The following is a 16,294-nucleotide window of genomic DNA, read 5'->3' as shown; positions in this document are numbered from 1 at the left end:
TGACAGAGGGATGCCACCTTTAGAGTTAGCAAAACTCAGTGGGGACTTGGACCCACTACATCTCATCTTTGAGATGTTCCTTATCTCCAAAACACCAAGAATAAAACTCACTCCTTATAGGGTTCTTCTAAGGATTAGAAAGAATATAGGGAACCCTGGGTGGCCCAGCGGTTTAGCACCTGCCTTTGGCCCAGGGCGCGATCCTGGAGACCCGGGATCGAGTCCCACATCGGGCTCCCGGTGCATGGAGCCTGCTTCTCCCTCTGCCTATGTCTCTGCCTCTCTCTCTGTGTGTGTGACTATCATAAATAAATTAAAAAAAAAAAAAAAGATTTGTGTTTGACAGAGATCTATGGACAAATGGCACTTGACCTTAGAATCTCTTGAAATTCTATCTGGGATAGTCTGTATAGTTGTATATGTGTGTTTTACTTGAGGGAGGGTCCCTAATCCTCTTTAGTGTTTTAGGTTTTGTGGCCTCAGAACCACTGCCAAGGGAAGAACATAGTGAGATAAGCAGGCAGGGAAGGTGAGAGGAATGAGGAGATGGCACATCATGAAAATACTCAAGGTGACCCATGGAGGGGACCACGTGGTAAGTAAAGACTAAGGCCTCCTGCCAATAGCTGTGTGAGTGCACCATCTTGGAAGTGGGTCCCCCAGCCCCAGCCAACTTCTTTACCGCATCCTTATAAGAAACCCCAAACCAGAAGCACCAAGTTAAATTGCTTCAAATTCTTGGCCCACAGAAATTATGTAAAATAAGAAGTGTTCATTGTTTTAAGACAGTAAGTTTTGGGGTAATTTGTTACATAACAATGATTTATTGATCCTCCAATGCACTCCAACTCCATTCCTGGGCATCACTGCCTTTGGCTTATTTGAGAATCAAGCTTTCACGATATTCTCCTTTATGATATTTCCACACATGGACCCAGGCAAACTAACTTCAGGACCCGCTCTTAGCCACCACACTATAACACTGCCTTACTACATAATAATATAACATTTGCACAGTGCTCTACAATTAACAAAATGTGCTTACATACATGATCACACTTCATCCTCACAGGAACCTCAGGGTAGAGGAACTCTTACGTTTGCATGTTTCCATTATGTACTTAATAAACCTGAGGCTCAATGACACTGCAGTGACTTGTCCAAGGCTATACAACCTTTAAGTAGTAGCTAGTACCTGGACTCAGAATCACAGACTCTTTCCGCATTCATTCGCTGAGGCTATTATAACAAAGTAGCACAACCTGAATGCTTTCCAACAGTAGACACTTATGCTCTCACAGCCCTATAGGTGTCCAAAAACAAAGTGTCCACACAACTGGTTCCTTCTGGGGGGCTCTGAGAGAGAATCTCAGTCTCATGCCCCATTCAAGCTTCTGCTGAGGCTGGCAATCTTGCACTTTCCTGGGCTTATAGCTGCATCACTTCAATGTCTGCCTCTGTCCCCACATGGCCTTCTCTCCCCCCATGTGCCTCTCCTCTTCTTACAGGGGCACCAGTCATATTGAATGAAGAACCCACTCTACTGGCCTGATCTTTACTTATTCCTTAATTATATCTGCAAAGACTCTATTTTCAAATAAAGTCATATTCACAGGTACCACCATATCTTTGGGGGGGAGGGGAAGGGACACATATCAGCCCACACCACTCTCATAAGTTACATTCTTGTGTAGTAGACAATCCACAGAGAACCATCGACTGGGCCTAAACTATCCGTTCTTGGGATTGTCGTCACAGCCTGCCTTGCTTTGCTAGAGCCCGGCATCCTGGTGAGTACATCAAAGTACACACAAGGGGGCACCACTTGACCAGGAAAGTGACAAAAATACCCGTGGTCCTGTTAAATTCCTTACTGAATTTGTTTCTTCACTTTATTTCTTAAATTAAGATCTTCAAATTTGATAGCCCAGACAGATTCAAGGATTTCCTGATTTTTCCAACGATGATTTCTAAGTAGCTTTAAACCTCATTGTTCCTACTGGTGAGCCATAGAGTCTGAGCTGCGATGGTAGATTCTTGAGGAAGAGAGAAGTAGCTCCTCACAGTCCTTAGCACAGGGCACCCTCTGGGGATTCCAGAAGAGCTCAATTAGAGGGGCCAGGATCTCCCACTGGACCCAAGATTCAAGTGAAATCATGCATCAATAAATAAGTTGAAGGGTATGATGGCCATGAGCTGGATCAACTTCTTTCTCTCTGAGGTAATTTTCAACTCTAGGCAAAGCTGCCCAGGAAGAGCCTGCATTAGGCTGCCACTTCCTTGTTGGCCCCATCTCTCCACCGCTTCTTCCATTCAGACACATGGTCTAACAAGCTTGCTCCAAAACCCCGTTGCACATTGGTTCCCAAAGAGCCCCTCAAGTTCCAAGACTACTTCTCCCACAAACAAAATTTCCATTCACTTAAGCTCAATAGTAAGGAAAGCCTCCGCTTTCCTCAAATGCAATGTGAAAATGTTTAAGCTGAGTGAAAAAGGAAGCCAGGAGGAAAATCCATAGAAAGAGTCTCAGTAAAAACAATCCCTGAACCCTACCCCAAGTGACTCACCTGTTCCTTGGTATTCTGGCACTTAGCCTTCACACAGCCTTAATGTGGACTCAGCTGAAATTGTTTAAATGCTCCAGATGGTCTCTATGGTCATCTTTACTGCTCACAGGTGGTACCAGCATTCACCATTCAGTCATTCAATTAATTCCACAAACATTTTGAGGTATCTGAAATGTGCCTGGCTCTAGGGCAGGTGCTAGTGTCTGAAAAAGACTGAGAACAATGAAGGTCAAGTCTCTGCCCTTAGCGTTTACATTCTAGTGTCAGAGGCAAATTGCTCAGTGAATACAAAACTATTATTGCTAAATTATGGCAATAGGCAGAGGAAGAGAAAGAAACCAAACAGATTGTGCTTTAATAAGGAAATCAACCATCTCAAGAAGATTGAGGGAAAGTCCTTGAGCCAAGATCTTCCTTAAGAAAGGTAAGAAAAGGCAAGAGAGATGGTGAGATCCAGGGAAGGGGAGGGCACATTGCAAAGCCCCCCTACCCCACCAGCTTTTGAAGGCAGCTCTTGCTGAATGTTGGCTGCTTCCCTGATATAGAAAGCTCTGGCTGACTGGAGGAATGACGGATGACCCCTGAACAGGAAGGACTGATTCAGATATATAGCTTAAAATTTAGCCCATCGTGTATCTCTAACCCATTCATATTTCTTTCTTTCTTTCTTTTCTTTCTTTCTTTATTTATTTATTTATGATAGTCACACAGAGAGAGAGAGAGAGAGAGGCAGAGACACAGGCAGACTCCATGCACCGGGAGCCTGATGTGGGATTCGATCCCGGGTCTCCAGGATCGCGCCCTGGGCCAAAGGCAGGCGCCAAACTGCTGCGCCACCCAGGGATCCCCATTCATATTTCTAAGTGGATTAGGTGTCAGAGAAGGATCTCTGAGCATATGTCTTCACTACTCAGACGTAAAGATCCTGCCACTCACCACGTTTAATATTCAACTCAGGTTCTGCGTCTCTCCATTGCATTTTCCACAAGCAGCTGGAGCCAGGATCCTTCAGCAATACAGCCCTTTCCAGCCCACATCAGGACTTCTTCCAATGTGAGGACCTGCTGCATTAGAAACACTCACGGTGCTTGTTAAACAAGATGGATTCCTGGGCTCTGGTCCAGACTCATTCATCAGACCCTCCAGAGATGAGATCTAGAAATCTGTGTTTCTCACAGGTCCCCAGGTGTTCACATATGCTCTACAGTTTAAGACTCTGCGGGAGTCATCTGAAACTAATGATATACTATATGTTGGCTAATTGGATTAAAAAAAAACCTGCAGGAGTCTGCATTTCATTTCTGAGAAGACATCAGGGTCTATACCAATGTGAGGCATAATTGCTGTACTGCATTTATGATTTTTGTGGGACATTTGGATGATGAAAAGTGTTAAGGGTTGAATTGTGTTTCCCTCTCAAAATTCATACATTGAAGTCCTAAACCCCAAGGACCTCAGAAAATTACCTCATTTGGAAACACGGTAGTTGCAGGTGTAATTAATTAAGAAGTCATTGGGCTGGGCCTTAACCAATATTACTGGTGTCCTTCTAAAACGGGGAAATTTGAACACAGGCTCACACACAGGGAGCATGCCATCTGGAGATGAAAGCAGATGAAAGCAGGTCAGGGTGATGCTTGTTGGAAGGCCAGAGATGGCCAGCAAAGCAGCAAACCAGCTTCTAGTAGAAGCTAGGAGGGAGGCCCGGAACAGATGCTCCTTCGCAGCCCAAGGAAAGGAACCAAACCCTGCCTTCACCTCCACACTGGACTTCTAGCCTGCAGGACTGGGAGGCCACACATTCCTGTTGTTTGAGCCATGCAGTCCATGGTATTTGTTACAGTAGCCCTAGCAAATGAATAAAGGTAGCAAGGTACAAACACTACACAGTGTTTTACTACATGCCTACTGGCCAAGTCTATACCACTTTATGGGAAGGAAGGGAAGTTCCTTCGGACTTAAAAGTCTCACCACTGTAAAGTCATATGGAGCACCCATAAACCCAAGAAGTGTCTCTTCTGAGGTCTCATTAGTCTTCCATTAAGAAGCACATTCCACCCAACTGATTGATGGAAATGGTAATATTGACTATGGAATTGTAGTATTTTTTTAAAGGTGAGTCACTTTTCAAAGACATTTCTTTTTTTAATATTTTCTTTATTTATTCATGAGCGACACAGGCAGAGAGAGAAGCAGGCTCCACATGGGGAGCCCGACGTGGGACTCGATCCTGAGTCTCCAGGATCACACCCTCGGCTGCAGGCGGCGCTAAACCGCTGTGCCACCGGGGCTGCCCTGGAATTGTAGTATTGACTACTGTTTGGGCCCAGAAAAAGAGCTGGTGGCTAACACAAACATGAGAGATTAAAATAGGGAGAAGGGAAGGCTGACAGATGTCTGTAGATGGAGGAAAGGGTGGCTGTTCTTTGTAGTGGGAAAATTCCCAGCCAACCTCATAGGACATGCTATATTTTCTCATGTGACACCAGTAATCCTCCATAAAGGTTCTTAAAAGTCAGCCCAGAGTGGGGCACCTGGTGGGGGGGAGCTCAGTTGGCTAAGCCTCTGACTCTTGGTTCTGACTCAGGTCACGATCTCAGGATCCTGGAGTCGGGGGTGTTTCAGGTTCCACAGTTAGTGGGGAATCTTCTTGAGGATTCCCTGTCTCTCTCTACTCCTCCCTCTGCTCATGCTTTCTCTCTCTTTAAAAAATAAACAAATCTTTAAAAAAAACAAAAAGTCAGTCCAGAGGGCATTTCAAAAGGGTATAAAAGAAGTTTGGGGGTAATCTACAGGTTCTATAACATGATTGTGTTGTAGTTTGTTGCTCAACTGTAAAATTTGTCAAAAATTAGTATGAAATTACACACTTTAAAATGGTTGAATTTTATATATAAACTATACCTCAATAAAACTGATTTAAAAAATCATCCCCTAACAGAAAATTCCAGCTAAATATATTTGGTGATAGGAGGAAAATCCAAAAACAAAGACCAAAAAAATTCATTTTGCAATCTTCTTAACCAGAAACCAGACTGAAAATAGGCCATTTGATTTAAAACACTATTTACTTTTACCAGAAAGTGGAAAGAGAACACATGTATTCGAGTATTTTCAGTCAGATAGTTAATCTGATTTCTGAAACATGATTAAAAGAGGAACCAGAAAATCCTTGCTACTGAAGGCAGAACAAAAATTAAAAGGACTCATGAAAAAAAATCCCTGAGTATAAATGTTGTTAAATGGAGAAATAATGCAGAGAAGCATTCCCATTAGAAGGAATAAGATTTGCTGGTAACTTTCATTTTTTTTTTTTTTTTTTTTTTTTTTTAATTTTTATTTATTTATGATAGTCACAGAGAGAGAGAGAGAGAGGCAGAGACATAGGCAGAGGGAGAAGCAGGCTCCATGCACCGGGAGCCTGACGTGGGATTCGATCCCGGGTCTCCAGGATCACGCCCTGGGCCAAAGGCAGGCGCCAAACCGCTGCGCCACCCAGGGTTCCATGCTGGTAACTTTCAAATTAAAGAATGAAGATGAAGAATTATCACATCACTGAACTAAGAAATGTGTCTACAACTCTAGCCTCAGAGTGCATACTGTTCCGTGGGACATTCGTAGCATATTCTTGAATAAACAGAAGACTGTCTTTAGAAATAGATTGAAAGACTTAAGTTTAGTATTAGTGAATTGGATGTTACCTTCAGGGTTATGTTCAGCTTAGAGCTAGTAGCTTGAGCTTCAGCTTAATTTACAAAGGTGCTCAGGGAAGTTTTGCTCCTGGAAACATCTTCCCACTCCCATTTCCATACTTAGCATCATAGAACAGTACAGACCCCTGGTTTGGAGCCATCCTCACCTGTAAAAGGAGGGTGAGGAAAGCCACTTGTCAGTGAGAGTCAAGGGAACTTACATATAGCACCCATAACAGGGCATGGCCCCCAGGGCACTTTGTCCTTATGTTCCCTTACATTGAACAGTCTGATGCCTTATGAAGTCACACTTGTTTTGTAAGTTTTCATACTGCATATTTTTCCTGTTACACATTATAGATGAAAAGGAGAAGGGCCTAGTTTAGTGTGGTTTTAGAGAAAAATCCCAATGTTGATACACAGTAGCCCTGAGAACTGGGGCAAAATATGTAATACACCTGGACCTTTGTTTCCTCATCTATAAAATGGGATAATACCTACCTCATGGGTCTGTGGTAAGGACTAGGTTTTACAATATTACATGTAAAGCACTTAGCACTATACCTAGTATCTATTAAGTACTCAATAAATCACACTAATATTAGATGATACTTTCAAATGGTTTTATTACAGCCTTTCCACAATTACATGGTGGAATTTAAAAGATCAACTTAAATTTCCCATAAATCAACAAGTTTAAAATTAAGTTGATTACACTAAATTAAATCCGTATTAAATAGAGAGCTGCTGAGTTTTATTTCATTCATCTGGTCATTCAACAACTATTTAATTATTGAGGGTTTGGTATGCCAAATACTATGTTAGGAATGAGGATAGAGCAGAGACATAAGACAGATACAATCCCTCTCTTATAAACCTTACCATCTTGCGGGGGGGCGGTGGATACTATGGTAATAAATGATATGTGTGTTAGGTGGTGGTAAATGCTATAAGGGGGCACCCAAAGTAGAGAGTGTATGAAATGCTGGGTGGGGGTAATCACTATTTTATATCTGAAAGGAAGGCCTCACTGATGAAATGCCATATAAGCAGAAAGCACAAAGGCTATGAGGGCACAAGTCATATAGACATCTGAGACAAGAGCATTCCAGGCTGAGGAAAGAGCACATGCAAAGGCCCTGAGGCTGAAATCTTCTTGATATGTTCAAAACACAAGAAGGCCTATGTTGTCAGAGCCAAGAGAATAAGGGGGAAGGTGGAAGGAGAGAAGTCAGAGGGGAGTCAGACCATAGACTATCCAGGGTAAGTAAATGAGATGAAGGGTTTTGAGCAGAGCAGCATGATGGAACTTATATTCCTCTCCCCTCCTCTCTCCACCCACCTACTTGCCCCCAGTACTGGCTGCTCTAAAGGGGTATTGTTCTTTTAAGGTTTGTTTTTGTTTACTTACATTTAATAGGATCACTGGCAGCTGTGTTGAGAATAGACTACCAGGAGACAAGGACAGGAGCAGGAAGGCCAATTAGGATCTTCATGCAGAGAGAAGTGAGGCAGGCTTGGACCAAAAGGGAATAGCACAGGGATGAAGTAGCTGTGTTCTGGATGTTTAAAGGCAGAGAACTTGCTGATGGACCAAATGTAGGCATGAGTGGCAGTGAGGAGTCAAGGAGGACTCCAAGATTTTGTCTGCACAAACTGCCACTCACTGAGATAGGAAAGATTGCAGACGACACAGGTTCAGTTGAGGAATTTGGATGTTTGCTTTTTATTCTTAGTATTAAGAAGCCTAACAGGTGTTCAAATGAAGATATGAAATAAACAACTGTATGCAGAAGACTAGGCAAGAGAGAGCTTTAGGAAGCATTAGCTTTAGATGGTATTTAAAGCCTCACAACTGGATGAGATCCACTAAGGAGTAACTGAATGTGGACAAGAGATCCACAGACTGAGCTCTGGGGTTGCTGACAGGAGGAGGAGGTAGCACTCCCTGAGCTGGAGAGACCAAGGAACAGAGCAGGGAGGCAGGGAGGCTGAGAGGTAGCTAGAGTCCTCAGGACCCAAAAGGAGAGATGGATGCTGTGCACAGAGAGAGTGGCCAGAGATTCACAAAGGGTTCCCTTCAAGCCCTCACCTGCTGGTCAGTGTAGGAGCGTGTGGAAAGTACCCAGGGCTTGGTAAAGAATCCCCTCTAATTTTTACATCAGTCCTCAGCACACACACAAGGTCCAGAAGAATCCCTAATCCTTATATATTATATATACACTTAAACAAAGTCAACTTCTCAATGTCTGGCATCAAAAATTACCTTGCATTGTAAAATAGGAAAATATCACTCACAACAAGGAGAAAAGCCAATCAATGGAAATGGTCTCAGAAATTCCTCAGATGACAAAATTAGTAAAAAATGAAAAAAAAAAGAAAATGACATTAAAATCATTATTACAACATATTCTATATGTTCAAGAAGCTAAGGGAGAGAATGAAAATAGTTCTGAATGTGATATACATATATACAAATTGAACTTCTAGATAGGAAGTTGCAATGTCTGAAAGGGAAAATATAATGGATAGGATTAACAGATTAAATATTTTAGAAATGATTAGTCAATTTAAGGACATGGCAATAGGGATGCCTGGGTGGCTGTGGTTGAGTGTCTGCCTTTGGCTCAGGTTGTGATCCCGGAGTCCTGAGATCCAGTCCTACATCGGGCTCCCCTAAGGGAGTCTGCTTCTCCCTCTGCCTATGTCTCTGCCTCTCTTTCTGTGTCTCTCATGAATAAATAAAAATTTTTAAAAAATAAAAAATAAAGACATAGCAATAGAAATTATCTAAAATGACACACAGGAAGAAAAAAAATATTGAACAGAGCATCAGTTAGCTATGGGGTAAATTCAAGTTGCCTGATACATGTGTGATGGAATCACCAGAGGAGAAGAGGGGGAGGGGCAGAAAATATATTTGAAGAAATAGTGGCTGAAAAAAAATCTGATGAAAACTAAATTCACAGGCCAAGGGAGTTTAATGGATAAATAAATAAATAAATAAAATCTTAAAAAAAAAAAGGCAGAGACTAGAAAAACAAAATCCACTGTGTACAAAGGAATATATATATGTTATATATATGTACAGGGGAATATTATTCATCTTTGAAAAGGAAGGCTATCCTGACACATGCTACAACATGGATGAACCCTAAGGACATAATGCTAAGGGAAATAAGCCAGTCACTAAAGAACAGATACTGTATGATTCCATTCATATTGAGGTACCCAGAGTATCGAAATCATAGGGAGAGCAAATAGGGTGGTGGTTGCAGGACCTGGGAGAAGGGGGAACAAAGATTTGGTATTTAAGGGAGACAGTTTCATTTTTGCAAGATGAAAAGAGTTCTGGAGGTGCATGGTTGCACAACAATGTGAGTGTGCTTGATGCCACTGAACTGCACACGTGAAGATGGTTGAGATGGTAAATTTCATGTTATGCATATTTTACCACAATTTTTAAAAAGAGAATTGGCTGCTTAAAGCAAAAATAACCGCATAGTATGTGAGGTATACAACGAATGTAGAAGTAGGACTTCCACAGCATGGTTAATGGGGAGGATGGAGGTAAATGTGTTGTGAGGTTCTTATACTTTACACAAAGGCACAGCACATGTAGGTGCACCATGTGACAAGTTAAAAACCTATACCATAAATGCTAAAACAACCACAAAAATAACCTTACAAGAAGGTATTCCTAATCGGCAACAGAGAAGATAAAAACAGAATCGATAGAAAATGTCTCTGTCCACTGAAAAGGCCAAAAGTAGTGACATCCCAGTAGCAGCAAGCACAGGTATACATCTACAGCATAAATTAACATGTGAATACTTGAGATATGTGCAACTATGGCAATTACACTTCAATGAAGCTGTTTAAAATCAAAGCAGAATGAGCTGCCTGGGCAGGTACAAAGCTCTGTAGTAGTCACCACATCTTTCCAAATATATCCTCTCCTCTTTTCCTTCTGGGACATAACAAGATTGCACTCTGTTCTCTTTGAAAACGGGTCTGGGCACATCAGTTGCTTTGGCCTGTAAAATATAGATGGAAGTGATTCTACTCACTCCTGATGGGATCATCATGAGCTAATGCACAATTAGCGCTGGTTCCTTTTCCTGTCCAAGTGACGGTGGGAGTGCGTGTGCCTATGAGACTTGGGTCAACCTGGGTGCTGAGTGCTCACAATGGAGCCAGCATGAGTGGGGCAGGTGGGTCTGAGTGAGAGATGAACTTCACTGTGTTAGTTACAGGCATGTTGGGAGATCTTTTTCACTGCAGATAACTTAGCCCATCCTGACTAAACATTCCCTAGCAGACGTGTCCGATTACAGAGGTGTAGTTTTGGATGGCCTTAGAAGGCAGACTGGTCCACTGGCCTCTGAGGTCTCTTCCAACCTGAAGAGTTGTGTGTCACAGGTATTTAACAAGGTCACCTTTTCAAGCCTCTACCTACCTGGGTAGAACTTGGCTCCTTCTCAAAGTAACACCTAGATATTTCTGAGTCCTCAAGGACTCAGACACAAATTGGCTTAGGTTCTTCAACTCTAGCCACCAAGTAAAGTCACCATGCCTCACAGACTGTTGTGCTCTCTACCAAGTTTAGCTCTGCCAAGGATGCCATGTCTTTTCATTCCCAGTGCCACTGCTTTCTCTTTCTAGGCCTTTTTAGAACTCCCTTCCAAGGGACTGGATCACCTTTCTGGGTCCAACCCTATGCATAGGCGTCTGAAAGGCTCTTCAGTCATTGTTATATGCCCACTGTCTCTACAGAGAGACCACTGTCCCAACCCATGTGGTCCTCTCTACCAGTCCTGGGGAACAGAAATTGTTGTGAGGCTGGCAGCCCCCTGAAGTTCCTAATCAGTCATTAAATGTGAAGCACTGCCAGGGAGGAGAGAGAGTACCAGCTACTTGCAGGACCCACTGTCCTGAGGAAGAGTGGATAGGAAGAGTAGATCTATTTTGGAAGAAATCTTTCTCCCTTCATTTCCTGTAGACAAATCTTCAATGTGCTTAGGCTTTTGGAAATCTACTTTTACTCTATCACAAACCTCCTCTAAAAAGAAAGGAGAAAATAACTGGAGAAAACACTAATTTTGCAGTAAGCTTTCTTTTCACACAATCAACAGCACCTCAGAATGAAAGTGGTCTCTGAGGGTTTTTAGAAGAAATTTATTTATTTATTTTTTTATTTTTTATTTATGATAGTCACAGAGAGAGAGAGAGAGAGAGAGAGAGAGAGAGGGGCAGAGACACAGGCAGAGGGAGAAGCAGGCTCCATGCACCGGGAGCCCGACGTGGGATTCGATCCCGGGTCTCCAGGATCGCGCCCTGGGCCAAAGGCAGGCGCCAAACCGCTGCGCCACCCAGGGATCCCCAGAAATTTATTTTCTCTCAAAGATGCAAAGTTACTAGGATGCGAAGGACCTTTCACATTATTATTCAAAAAACAGTTCCTTCAAATCTCAGCTTGAGTATTTCCTTTTCAGTTGGCGATATCTGGCTTTTATTTGCAAATGAAATGACTTCTTTGGGTAATTTTTCCAAAACAAATAGTTTTCCTCAAAGGTCTAAGTCTCTTCATGGTCCACAGAATAGAAAACTGTTCTCAACTTTGAAATAGCAGCTTAATTTTTATTTCTATCACTCTGTCCAGATTTCAGAGATCTTGAGGTCCGGTTTCAGTCAATAACCCAAGCAATCACTGTAATCCAGTGATTCCTTTCTTACCCACAGAAGGTTCTGGCAGGAAGAAAACTTAGATCTAAAGAATGGCATCCCTGTCTTTCTTCTGAAATAGCTTCCATCAGGTTAGCCTGCTATACTCAGTAGGGTAAATCAAAACTAACAGGCAGAAAACCAAATAAGACGGCAACAAAGTATCTCAGCCATTGAACAAGAAATATATACAAAATAATTCTAGGAAATTATCATTTTCACAATATTTCAGCATGGGACCTTCTCTGTGATTTAGAAGCCAGGATGTGTTTATTTGCTATTAGGATCAGAAAGAAGAACAAAATGTAGAGCCAAATGGCCATTGGGGAAGAGGGGAAAGGCCTCAGTGAAATCTGATGCCAATTTATATGGAGGATGGAGCCAAATGGACTTGAAAAAAAAATGTATTTACTAGCATTTCCCATAGTCCAAGTTACTTAGGAGCTTAGCCAAGGCATATTTTTAGTATTCTACTATATCTTTTGAATGAAGTTGGGTCTTATGATGTGGCCCGGATCATGCTTAGATAGAGCAAACTCCCAAGCAAAATTCTCTTCGTAATATATGTTTATCTCTGCATGTCCAGCAGAAGGGGATTCTGAATTCAGTTTTGCCCCTTAAATCAAAACTCCTAACGTTAGTTGAGAACCAAGAGATGCTTCCTGCCCGTAAGCCAGACTCCCCTACAGTGGGAGGCAGAGGGGCCACCCTAGGGTGTTCCACAAGCGCTCCTTAAGCTGCGGACGGTTTTCCGCAGACACCAGCCTAGCCCTACAGGAGAGGCCCGGGAGGTGCGGGCGAAAGCTCAGTTTCCACCGCAGGCAAGCCAGGCTCCTGGCCCACCGGGCTGGTCTCTAGCAGGACAGCTGGGGCTACAGCCTCCGGGTTATACATTAACCTCCTGCCCGGGCGATCAGGACAGCTTAGAAGTCTCTTCCGGCCTTCGAACTGCTACGGACGACGACGAGGCCGGCTGCGGAGAGCCACCCGGGCGGGGCCGTCTTCCCACCGCAGGCGCTCTGCCGCCCCTGCCCAGGAGCTGGATCTCGGCGTCCCCTACGCTCCGTCACCCCACGCCTGCCGACCGCAGGGCCCTCCTCTGCCACTCGACTTTGGCCAGCTGCGCCCCTCCAGCCGCGCCCGCATCCAGCCCCGCGCCCCGAGGCCCCCGCCCCCGCCCCCGCCCCCGCCAGGCCTTCGGGATCCGAGGACCCGCCGCGAGCTGCGCGCGCACGCGCTACCCTGGCGGGGGCCGGGCCTCACCCCCTCTCCTCCTCCTCCTCCTCCTCCTCCTCCTCCTCCTCCTCCTCCTCCTCCTCCTCCTCGCGGTCGGCGCCCGGCCCGGCGGGGGGCGGGGGCGGGGGCGGGGGCGGAGGCCGTGCGCCTGCGCGGAGCCGGCAGTCCGGCAGGGCCGCAGCCGCGGGGTGGCCGGCGGTTGCCGTGGGGACGGCGGGCCCCTCCCTGCTCCGGTCCCCCGCCCCGAGCCAATCCCGCCGAGGCGCCGAGGACGACCCCGGCCCTCCCCTCCCGCCCGCGGGGCCGGAGCTGCAGCCGGTGACCCGGCGAGAGGCGGTGCCGCTCCCAAGATGTCGCAGACGGCCATGTCCGAAACCTACGGTACGAGGCCGGCGGGGCGCGGGGGGCGCGGGGGGCGCGGGGGGCGCGGGGGGCGCGGGGCCGGGGGCGCGGCGGGGGCCGGGGGCGCCGGCCGGGCGGTGTGGAGCCCACTTACGTGAGCTGCTTTTTCAAGTTTTCTCCTGTTTTTCCCCGCGCTCACACCAGGAGGGTTTTCCCTTTCCTGGTCCAGTTTCATTAGCTCAGGGTTTGGGAAGCCAGTTCAGGACTTTGCTCTGCGATGTTGTCCCCAACGAGGGATGGGAAGGACTTAGGGCGACGCCTGCATTCCTGTGTGTTCCTCGAATATTCCAGCTTGACCTTTCCTGGTTTGGAATTCCTTTCTTTGCCCTGGGATTACAATGAGAAGTAATCAATAGACTAATCCATGTCTTCCTGCGGAGACCTCTTGCCTCCTTTATTTCTGTTTCTCAATCTCTCGGGCTTTTAGTCCTTTCTGGGTTGCATTATGGCTATTTATAAATGTGCCTTTTTAAAACCATAAACACCCTGGAAGCAGAGCTCTGTTTAATCTTTGCTTCCCCTGAAGCACCCACCCCTAGAGGGGTCTCCACAGATAATTTTTCGAGTAATCGAAAGCCTTTCCAATTCATAGACTGTTTTTGGGTTTGTGGTGTTTTAGCCCTGCGAGGTAAAAAAATAAATAATATCGTACATGTCTACTTTGCCAGGCTTGAGATGTTTACCAGTCACTAATCACTTGTTCAGATGTGTGCATTCTCAGATTAACCCTTAGATTGGGAGTTTTACAATCCCAGGGAGAGGTTCAAGTTCAAAAGTATGTACCTGAACTTAGATCACTTGTGCTGGCCTGCTGCTCTGGCAACATAGGTGGAAGGGCCTGATGGAGCAGGCAGGGTGCTGGGAGGCGCTGTCAGTGCTGCAGGCGACACAACAGGCGTGGTTCTGGTCTCATGGAGCATGCAGTCTAGTGGAGGATACAGAGCTAATGCCATCGTGGTACTACAGAATGAGTAGTTAAAGCTCCAGGCTGGAGTTCTGAAGGAGTGTGCTCTAGGAAAGTATGTTGGAAGGAAACCTGGCTCAGACTGGGGAACCCAGGAGGTAGTTAGTAGCTGGTCAGCATAGCAGAACAGCAGATGCCCAGGCCTGGATGGGAGAGAGGTGGAGTTCCAACAAGGGGAGCCTAAACAGTGGAGCAGGGGTGAGGGTGTGGTGGAGAGGGCCTTTGGCAGGTTTCCACCTTTCTCCTCAGAGGTATGAGGTCACAGCACATTTGCTTCACCTTCAGCCCCTCCTATGACTTGTGTTTGCCCCATTCTTGGGGCTACTTGGGGCATTACATCTATTCCTAGAAGGCTTGGGAAATCCTCCAGGAAGTCCATGGTGCTTTAAGTGTTGTCAGAGCTGCAAATGGTCCTGTGCATCCACGTGGTCTGCTTCTCCCTTTAGATAACCACGGAGATTTTGTGAAGAAAATACATTTCTCTAGCAATTTTTTGGCTGTACTTTTGCTTTTCTTTATTTTCAAGTGCTCCTTACCCCGTACGCTTTATTTCTTGAACCTGGATAAGTAGCATTAGATAGGGGTGAAAAGTCAAAATAAAACCAAATGGGGATAATGAGTTAGTAAGGAAGGACTTGAGTTTTCATTTGTCTAGTATGAAATAGCCTTGATAAAATACTGCATATCTCTGCTTCACTTTAGACACAGTTAATTGAACTTTTGAGCATCACAGATTAACTGATTAAATGATGATCAAAAGGCTTTCACCAATAGTATTCTAATGTCATGATACTTCCCAAATATGTTTTTGCTGTTTTTACTCACAATCTCATCTTTTCTCTAGTAGAGGCAATTAGAGAAAACTAATGGAATAGAAAATTCGTTTTTGAAACAGCAAAAGTAGCAGTTGAAATTGTGAACCTAAAACAAGAATCAACCAAAAGTCCTAAACTGTCACCTTCATTTATCATTGACTGTATTTGCATAGCATTGTTCCCCAAAAGTAAAACAATCAGGTTCCGGCTTCCAGACATTTGCCTCTTTGATAGCTAGTAAAGGAATGTGTGCCTAACCTTTAAACTCCTTCATGCTCTACGCTCATTTTTCTCCTCCAGAAAAGAAGTCTCTGTGTAGCTTGACAGGGATAGGATGAAAAATAAAGAGCCAGTGCTTACACAGAGTACCACTAATTAGCTACATCTACCTGCTTTTTAGCATATTAAGGCAATGTTTCACCTTCCAGAGACTGAGTAGTTTTTAACATTTTGCTGCCCTGAAACCAATACCACATACTGTATATAATATATACTGTGCATGTAATATACCACATACTGTATATAATATTGAATACTGTATATAACATTGTAATACAAAGTTGAAATTTTAAACAGGTTTCAGATTGAAACCCTGGATTTTAATATCTCTAAACTGAAACAGTGTTTCCTAAATATTGTTAGATTTACAGCATTCTTAAAGCCTTGACCAGTTAGTATGGCTTATAACTTCCTGAGGAACTCCAACCATCCAAGACTTGGGAAGTCAGAAATCGGCTGTAAGTAATGCCTAACACCAAGACTTGTGAGACAGAATTAACAAACTGAATAGGTAGTACCAAGCAGTAATGATCAGAAAGGAGCTAAAAAGTAAGTGGTGCCTGAAATGCCAGAAAAAAAATAATAAGGAGTAAAGCAGTCTACCACTGAGGAAAC

At 44.4% G+C, this 16,294-nt stretch overlaps 1 protein-coding gene and 1 long non-coding RNA gene across 4 annotated transcripts in view; both read left to right on the top strand.

Moving 5' to 3' along the window:
- The first annotated feature begins 872 nt into the window (after window positions 1–872).
- LOC111095444 lies at window positions 873–4,546 on the top strand. Its single transcript, XR_005357826.1, has 3 exons — window positions 873–1,615; window positions 1,695–1,790; window positions 3,525–4,546. It is a non-coding gene; the product is annotated as an uncharacterized LOC111095444 (long non-coding RNA).
- An 8,824-nt stretch (window positions 4,547–13,370) lies between these two features.
- Window positions 13,371–16,294, top strand: part of RAB4A (RAB4A, member RAS oncogene family) — a 51,116-nt gene continuing 48,192 nt past the window's right edge. The window contains exon 1 of one of the 3 annotated variants that reach the window (XM_038533955.1): window positions 13,371–13,600. In XM_038533955.1, the coding sequence (XP_038389883.1) occupies window positions 13,570–13,600 (31 nt within the window). In that variant the 5' untranslated portion in view covers window positions 13,371–13,569. Of the gene's footprint in view, window positions 13,601–16,057; window positions 16,138–16,294 lie in introns of those variants that run through there. The other 2 variants (XM_038533957.1, XM_038533954.1) reach the window with 2 other exon arrangements.

The sequence above is a fragment of the Canis lupus genome, chromosome 4, assembly GCF_011100685.1.
Source record: "Canis lupus familiaris isolate Mischka breed German Shepherd chromosome 4, alternate assembly UU_Cfam_GSD_1.0, whole genome shotgun sequence".
NCBI classification, from domain to species: Eukaryota; Metazoa; Chordata; class Mammalia; order Carnivora; family Canidae; genus Canis; species Canis lupus.
Note: the sequence above shows the minus strand (reverse complement) of the source record. Positions and strands in the feature narration are given on the sequence as shown.